Genomic DNA, 8,251 nt, shown 5'->3' with positions numbered 1-8,251 from the left:
GTGAATCATGGAGATGTAGAGAGATCCAGGCACTGTCACAAAAAAGGGCTATGATATTATTTTGATTCATGATGTCAAATCGCAGTTTTATTCATGCCGACTGACTCTGAAATCATCAATCTTAATATATGCAGTTCCCTTAGGATCCCTGAAGCTGTAGTCTCACTGTTGCTGCAAGACTAAACGTCTTCATCTGCATTCACGTCTGCTTCTCCATCCTCCGACTCCTGTGCTTTTCTCAGTTCTGCCCTGCCCTTCTCAGTCTGATAATAGTCTGACTCAATCCACCCAGGGCAGTTGGACAACGTCACAAAGATGTCTTCGTCTACTTCTGTCACTTTGTGCACTCTCTGCTTTATGCCTTTGGAATACCACCGTGGAGTAGGGACTTTTTCTGCGGGGTTGGTGGCCTTGTATAACCCCTCACCTTCAGCCAGAGTGATCTTATACTTGTGCTTTGGGCACACAATACAGAGCTTGTTGTTGATTTCCTGTGCATGAAACATTAAACGGGTCAGAGTTCACATGAGAGGTAACAATGTGTGTCAAATGCATTTATGGATCACTGAATGAGTTCTGCTTCAGCAGAAATGGCTTTACCTCAATATCTCCGGGCTCTAAACTACTGCCGGCATCTGTAAAAAAAAAAGTGTCATTAGCAAACATATGCACTAAGCTGACCCGAGCAAATGCCTTTTTGATTTTGGGCTTTTGCCTCTGGAATTGGACTTGGCACACATCCGCAACAGCAATGTTACAGTGCTAAATCTGCTACTTTGTCTCCCTCTAGTGCAGAGAAATAAGCAAAGATGCTTTTCATGCTACTCACGGTAACACTGCAGGTCCAGTGCATAGAAAGTTCTTTGATGATATATAATAAGAATGTCTCTTCCATCCAGAGTCACATTCATTCTCTTGGCCTGAACGAGATCTTCTTTCTTGCCGATAAAATACATACGAGGAGGCTTGTTTTCATCCATGGATGTAGTGCGGTTTTAATGATGTCTTCTGTGAAAATATAAATATGTTTTATGAATATCATCCACCTAAATGAAGGTGCTTAAGTTACATAAATAATAATAATAATAATTAATTACATTTTATATAGCGCTTTTCTAGGCACTCAAAGTGCTTTACATTGTCAGGGGGTATCTCCTTATCCACCACCAGTGTGCAGCATCCACCTGGATGATGCGACGGCAGCCATAGTGCGCCAGAACGCCCACCACACACCAGCTTATTGGTGGAGAGGAGACAGAGTGAAGAAGCCAATCAGTAGATATGGGGATTGTTAGGAGGCCATGATGATCAGAGGCCAATGGGGTGCCGAGGTCACACCTCTACTCTTTTCGAAAGACATCCTGGGATTTTTAATGACCACAGAGACTCAGGACCTCGGTTTAACATCTCACCCGAAGGACGGTGCTTGTTGACAGTATGGTGTCCCCGTCACTATACTGGGGCGTTAGGACCCACACAGACCACAGGGTGAGCACCCCCTGCTGGCCTCACTAACACCTCTTCCAGCAGCAACCTAGTTTTCCCAGGAGGTCTCCCATCCAGGTACTGACCAGGCTCAGCCCTAGCTTCAGTGGGTAACCAGTCTTGGGCTACAGGGTGATACGGCTGCCGGCACAAATGTATTGTTCTTGTCCTTCAGCTTAAAACTTAGCAGGTGTTTGTTTGAAAGTAAGACATGTTAGTAGGAATTAAAGGGATAGATCCCAAAAATGAAAATTCTGTCATCATTTACTCACCCTCGAGTTGTTCCATGAATTTCTTTCTTCTGTTGAACACAAAAGAAGCTGTTTTGAAGAATGTTGGTAACTAAACAGTTTCTGGTCCCTATCGACTTCATTGATAGTATTTTTTATTTTTCCATACATGGAAGTCAATGGGGACCAGCGACTGTTTGGTTACCCACATTCTTCAAAATATCTATCTTCTTATATGTTAATATAAGAAATATAATCTTCTTTTATGTTCAACGTATATATCAAAGAATTTTGTTTTAATTATGCAAAATATAATATGCTTTCTGATATATACTGTAAAAAAGTTGTATACATACATACTGTATAACCTTTACATATATGTTGTACAATTATATAAACCTCAAACAGAAGTCATATCATTCATATGTCCAGTTACCCATTGTCTGTATAAGAGTTTATAGGGAATAAACCAACGAGTTACAAATAGTATAAAATATACAAAATTAAAATTTAATAATAACCTATATAATTGTATATAAAACAGTATTTTCTATTTTAAAGGAATTACAAATATAATACTAAAAAGTCAATTATGATAAGATAAATCAGCTACGCCTTCTCAGGCCAGCTAGGCCTTCTGTCACATATCAAATAAGTTTACTAAAGACAAAATGCTCCAGTATTTAACACATGTTTTACACATTTTAAACTTTTAAAATTAGCCTTTTAACTTTACATATCAACATAAATGGACATCGCTGAGCAAATATTTTAAGCAGTGTTACCTTGTCCTGTTCCGGGTCGTTGTGAATCTTGTGAAACGTGCGTCAAGAATGGGTTAAGTTTGTTCTAGTCTGCAGAGGATCGCGCTATCTCAAGCCCACCGGCTGCTGCCTTCAGCCCTATCAGCCCCTCAGATCAGGACCCTCTCCGTGCGTTAAACATTATCTTTGTTTAATGTATAAAACTGAACGACACACCACTAACTGACACATTAATACATGCGATTTCTCTGATATCAGAAGGAGGTTTTAAAAAGTTCCATATTATTGTAATTTGCCCATCTGTCCTTCAGAATTGCGCGTAATATCAAAGACTAAGAGACTTTAGTAATCTCGTATTATTCCAAAACAATTATTTTTAAATGCATTTTTTACATTCAAAGTCCAACTCATCAAATAACACTTTATATAAACAATAAAGTGTCTAGACTCCTATTATTTAAATTACCACTGAAGGAACCAATCAGAGAGCGACTCTCACTGCGGACTCTTTAACGTCATCTTTGCGCAGCAGTTACGCAGCTGTGCCGTCAAAACAGAAAGTAGCCTGCATACTAAACTAAACTCTTTTCCATGCGCCATTCGTTTATTAATGTGCCAGGTTATGTCGCATCTATTCTAAACAAAAAGGAACATTGAATCATTACCGGCTAGACGTAAGTGAAATGATTTCATCCTAACCTATAGCTTAAGAGCAGCTAATGAGTGTTAGCCTGCTATCTTGTCTAGAAATCGGAAATACAGGCATGTTACACATAAGCGAGTCCAGTTTCATTAATTAGTATTTCCAACCCACAATTTGTATTTAAACAACTTAAAACGCATTCAAAAGACTTGTAGTTGACATTTCCTGTTGGAAACCCCTCTTAAACCAGCTGGTTTGCAAGTTGTGTTCCCAAACCGTCTACTGTTGTTTCCTGAAGGAACACTTTCGTTTTTTTTTATCAATTATCATGCGATGTGCTAAAATGACAGTGAAGTAGACTTTGAAACTTATTTAAAACCAACAAACAGACAGACCTGCTAAGAGCAGCTACGATGGTTTTTCTCAGCAGGGTTTCTGCAAAACAGAAGTATAAAATGGTAGTTTCAGGTATTTGCAAATGGCATATGAAAGTGTATGTCTTTTTAGAAAGCATAGTTTAACCTCTACAGTTGCATGTGCTTTGCCAGACGCTTTATATTATTAAAAACTAAATAAAAATATTAAACAAAACATTCTCCAAATAATAGTACATATAAAATGTATACAAAATTATATAAACTATAGGCCTTCTTAACCATTGCAGCAACACATCTTTAAACTAAAACTGTTGTTAAAATATAAAAAATGTAATAACAATTAAAATTGTACATAAACATAAAATTGTATACAAAATAGTTTTTTTCTGTTTTAAAAACAGAATAAAATATATTTAATTATATACTTATGTTTTAATTATTATATATCTACAAAATAAATCAAACATCTCAAATTATGTATCAGTTTAATGAAGACTTAAGCATTTGTTTGTACTTGACACATTTATCATTCTATTTTTTTTTTTGTTTGTTTTTTAGAAAAGTACAGTAAAACCTGTTATATGATAAAAAATATAATAGGCAGTTACAGTTGCATGTATTTTTTACCAGGCTGTGTATTTCCAGGTAATGGCATTGCGGGCATGTGGATTTGTCATTTTTCGGCATTTGGTCCAGAAGTCTCCCCCTGATAGTATAGAGTTCCTGCTGCTGCAGACGTCCTACGGGGAACATCACTGGACACCACCCAAAGGTGCATCTCACAGCTTCTTATGATGCTTTTCCTGTCTTCAACTCATTTAACTCTCAATTTATTTTTGAACCACTTTAGTCCTGCCAATTTAAAAGAATATAATGGCTTATTTTCAACATAATGCTTATTTCTACTCACAGAAAATTGAGTCGTAAAGCATGTATAAACTAAATTTAATAATAAATAAATAAATAAATCACAACTACTGCTGCCACAAATACTGGTAGTTGTCATATGACCTATCAGGAGCAAATCAGTTGAAGACATGTGGCTATCTTCAATTTCTTAGTATTGTTACTGAAAGAATAACATTATCCTCCCCTCATAAGGTCATGTTGACCCTGGAGAGGACGACTTCACCACCGCCTTGAGAGAGACACAGGAGGAAGCGGGTTTAGGTAAAGATCACCTGCGTATGGTCGATGGCTTCTTGCAGAGGTTGCACTATCAGGTCCGAGGAAAGGACAAAGAGGTCCTCTATTGGTTGGCTGAGCTGCGTGACCCAAACACACAGGTCGTTCTCTCAGACGAACACCAGGATTACCGCTGGGCCAAACTAGAGGAAGCCTGCAAGCTGGCAAAATACCAGGACTTACAGGACACACTTACAGCAGCACAGCGGTATCTAGAAACACAGGGCAAACAGTAACATTTACACTTGGTTTTGACATTTAGACACTGACAGAGTTGAATGCTTGCTCTCATCTTTATAAAATTGTTTTAGGATGTTGAATTAATGACGGTTTAAAGGAGGACCTGATGTGCTGTATGAAATTTGACTGTGGGAATAGACATTTGACTTGCATCCTTTTTGCGTCTCTACTTGCTAAGCAGAATTTAATTTGAAATCATAAAAGGTTGCTTCCAAGTAGTTAAAAATGTTAAGACCAATGCACAACCTCTAAATCTCCACCAACAAGTACAACAAAGCTGCCATTAATTTCAAAGAATGTTCCGGGTTCAATACGAGGTAAGCTGTAATGACGTCATCTGTGGCATACTGTTAATTATCACGGAAAATCATTTTGAGAAGCCCCACAATAAAAAAAAAAACACACACTGACACTGACAGAAATACTTGAAATTGATAGACTACAAGGCTTGTAAGTGGATTATGACAACATTAACATATACAACTCAATTTTTTTCTATACACACACACACACTCACACACACACACATTATCCAATCTCATTGTCGCTTTTCCACAAGTTTTTCCACATACTGTACAGTTTTTCAATGTTGCAATATAGGGTCCATCAAAAATAGTTTATAAATTGTATGCAAGTTGTTTTGCTATGAATCCTGTATAATCCAGATTGTACTAAATGATTAACTATAATGGAACCAGTAAATGAGAAACACGGTTTAAGAATCGATGATTGTTTTAGTATTACTTATATTCTATTATAGTTTTTATTAATATTTAGAACAAGCTTTTATTTTTATATTTTTAATTTGAATGTTAAAGCGCTTTGTCATTTTATTAGTTTCTTTTTAAATATTTTCTAAATGGTTTTAATTTATTTTTATTTCAGTAAGTAATTTTACTTAAACTTCAGTTTAAAAATGTCAAAAATATTGTTTAAATTTGTCATGTAATGTTTACATTTTATTTTAGTTTTATTTCAATTAACAACAATGTTTTTTAGTAGTTTTAGTCAACGATAACAACACCGTCATTAACTGAAAGCACCTCTAAATGTCTTGTCTAATGGTTTAATTGCATTAACTCCTGTACATACACACAAACAAAAATGAATTGTATTGTGATCATACAAGCACAGTCTTAAAATGATCATACTGGACACCCCCATCCCTCCCAAACTCAAATACTTATGTTTAGAATAGAAATAGGTATCGATTTAGAGTCATTCTTACTGTTCTCCATTCTTCCTTATGTGAATATTTAGAATGATATTCCCTTTAACAACATTACAAGAGAAAGGAAATGCATCGAACTTAGAGCAAATAATGACTTCGGTTGTTTTGATCTGACTCAGGACCCCAAATCCTGTCAAAAAATAGCATGTGAAAAACAAAAAATCATTAATGAAACATTAAAAACACACTCATGACACACAAATAATAAAATCCTTCAAGACAAATCCACTGTCGACTAATGTCACAACACTTTTTGAAATGAACTTGGTTGTTTTACTGTGCACAGGGGTGCAATACACCGAGAGTCTCTTGCTGAACGTGTAAAATCCAGTCCGTTTTAATCGATTTTAATCGTCCCTGTTGAGCCCTTTTGGCCCGTAGTCCAAAAGTTTAAGGGAGCGATTGAGCCGGGAACGATAGTTCTATATAGTTCAGTGAGTTCATGATGCTCGGGAGAGTACGAGAGCACCGTTTCCTCACGATCCTCACATCCACACTCCCTTCTGGAGGGGTTTTGTAGGACCAGGAATCAGCATCCGTGTCCTTGGCTGGTTTGTGGGAATAAAGGTGTACCTGAGACCCCATGTGCATAAACGTCTACGCTTCCACCCCCATTAATGAGACCTTAGGGATTCGCGTGCCTCATCGGATGATTGACACATCATATAAAACACATTAAAACACACATGCATGCTCTTGAAAGCTACGGCCCACGACGGCACCGTTGCCAACGCAAAAAAAGCATAAGACCAGGGATGAGAGGGCTCACACTGATAAGCGAAATGTCCTCAGCAGTCACTGATCTCAAACCCCGTACTTAAAAAAAAAAACTCCTAAGATTTCCGGTCAAAATCGGTGAGAAATGGAAACGGTTTGGTACAGCTGCTTTGGACACTCATACGTGATCACTTACCAAGAGTATGTGTACATTTAAAAGCATAACAGTATAATTACCTTCAGCCAAAATTGGTGGATGGAATATTAGGGGCTGAACGTGGGACATCATCATAGTGACTTAAACAGTCTCATCATAGTTTCTGGGTCAGCGAAATGAAGGTGTGCTGGAAGTAGTTTTAATGCTAGTGTTGCTGAGCACTTGAAAGCACCTTCATGTGCCATATAATCTGACACCGTGATTTAATGGCTCAAAAAGCTCAGGTGATTTGGGGGTATGAGCTGCGCATAAGAGGATGTAGTTGTGAAGGTGACCCTGCTGAGGTGGATGGCTGGTCAAAATGACGAAATTAAATTTTATACTTACCTTTCTAAGAGGGATCTTAAGTACATATAGTGGAATCGGTGAAGCCCTATACTGTAAAGACAGTTCTGAAGAAACTATAACTGGGAAATGAACAAAACATTCATTTGTTGGTGATTTTACCAGGAGTAACTAGCTCATGGGTGGGTTGAAGGGTTAGTTCGATCAAATTAAAGTTTTATTTATTTACTCACCCTCATATCATTGCAAATCTGTGTGGCTCTCTTGATTCAAACTGGCATACTGCATTCGGTTATGAAACACACAACAATCAATGGCTTGGAGCATAAATGAGAGCTTTAGTGATATAAGGAAGAACTTAGATTTTGGCCTTTTCCTCTTCTGAAGACATTGTATATTGCGATTTGGACTGTTTTTTTCCGCAATTTTGACTTTTTTCTCTGAATTCTAAGTTTACATCTCACAGTCATTCTTTTGTTTCCGCCATATAATAAATAATAAAAAAGGCAACTGCAACTTCTTATCTCACAATTTTTTTATTCTTGCAATTGACCCTTCGCAAAAACCCGCCCTCCTTAGTTACTGTTGCTATGTCTGACAAGCCATGCCGCTCTGACACTACACATCATGTTCTCACGCAGTGGAAAAATACATCGCAGAGAAAAGAGGAAACTGACAACATGCCGACAGACAAGACAGAGCAGGTTATTTCTGGTATGAAAAAGGTCTCAGCTTTCAAAATTTGTCTTTTTTTTAAGAAATTCAAACAATAAATACTGTTTTGTGGCTCTTTAATGTGTCGTGGCACATGAACCGATCATCTCTTCCTCTTTACAAGTTATAGCATGAAATAAACATGAATGAACATCAGAACGTA

General features: G+C 37.3%; 2 protein-coding genes across 4 annotated transcripts; one reads left to right on the top strand and one right to left on the bottom strand.

Moving 5' to 3' along the window:
• rfesd (Rieske (Fe-S) domain containing) lies at window positions 1-2,698 on the bottom strand. 3 transcript variants are annotated; one of them, XM_016451621.1, is made up of 4 exons: window positions 2,501-2,698; window positions 830-1,008; window positions 601-635; window positions 1-491 (listed from the first exon to the last, which is right to left on the bottom strand). In XM_016451621.1, the coding sequence occupies exons 2-4, from the start codon at window positions 978-980 to the stop codon at window positions 180-182; spliced, it is 498 nt and encodes a 165-aa protein (XP_016307107.1). In that variant the 5' UTR covers window positions 981-1,008; window positions 2,501-2,698; the 3' UTR covers window positions 1-179. The 3 variants fall into 3 exon arrangements, with proteins under 3 accessions (XP_016307107.1, XP_016307123.1, XP_016307115.1); XM_016451637.1 differs by lacking the exon at window positions 2,501-2,698 and adding an exon at window positions 1,758-1,788; XM_016451629.1 differs by lacking the exon at window positions 2,501-2,698 and adding an exon at window positions 1,098-1,123.
• A 281-nt stretch (window positions 2,699-2,979) lies between these two features.
• On the top strand, window positions 2,980-5,336 carry nudt2 (nudix (nucleoside diphosphate linked moiety X)-type motif 2). Its single transcript, XM_016451648.1, has 3 exons — window positions 2,980-3,153; window positions 4,145-4,271; window positions 4,601-5,336. The coding sequence occupies exons 2-3, from the start codon at window positions 4,148-4,150 to the stop codon at window positions 4,918-4,920; spliced, it is 444 nt and encodes a 147-aa protein (XP_016307134.1). The 5' UTR covers window positions 2,980-3,153; window positions 4,145-4,147; the 3' UTR covers window positions 4,921-5,336.
• The last annotated feature ends 2,915 nt before the right edge of the window (window positions 5,337-8,251 follow it).

Source organism: Sinocyclocheilus anshuiensis, unplaced genomic scaffold, assembly GCF_001515605.1.
Source record: "Sinocyclocheilus anshuiensis isolate Anshui unplaced genomic scaffold, SAMN03320099.WGS_v1.1 scaffold457, whole genome shotgun sequence".
NCBI classification, from domain to species: Eukaryota; Metazoa; Chordata; class Actinopteri; order Cypriniformes; family Cyprinidae; genus Sinocyclocheilus; species Sinocyclocheilus anshuiensis.
Note: the sequence above shows the minus strand (reverse complement) of the source record. Positions and strands in the feature narration are given on the sequence as shown.

Coding starts and splice junctions, on each gene's coding strand:
- rfesd (XM_016451621.1), bottom strand. CDS start 980: ATGGATGAAAACAAGCCTCCTCGTATGTATTTTATCGGCAAGAAAGAA. Junction 636..829: donor ACTGGACCTGCAGTGTTACC/GTGAGTAGCATG, acceptor TTTTTTTTACAG/ATGCCGGCAGTAGTTTAGAG. Junction 492..600: donor TAGAGCCCGGAGATATTGAG/GTAAAGCCATTT, acceptor TTTCATGCACAG/GAAATCAACAACAAGCTCTG.
- nudt2 (XM_016451648.1), top strand. CDS start 4,148: ATGGCATTGCGGGCATGTGGATTTGTCATTTTTCGGCATTTGGTCCAG. Junction 4,272..4,600: donor TCACTGGACACCACCCAAAG/GTGCATCTCACA, acceptor TCCCCTCATAAG/GTCATGTTGACCCTGGAGAG.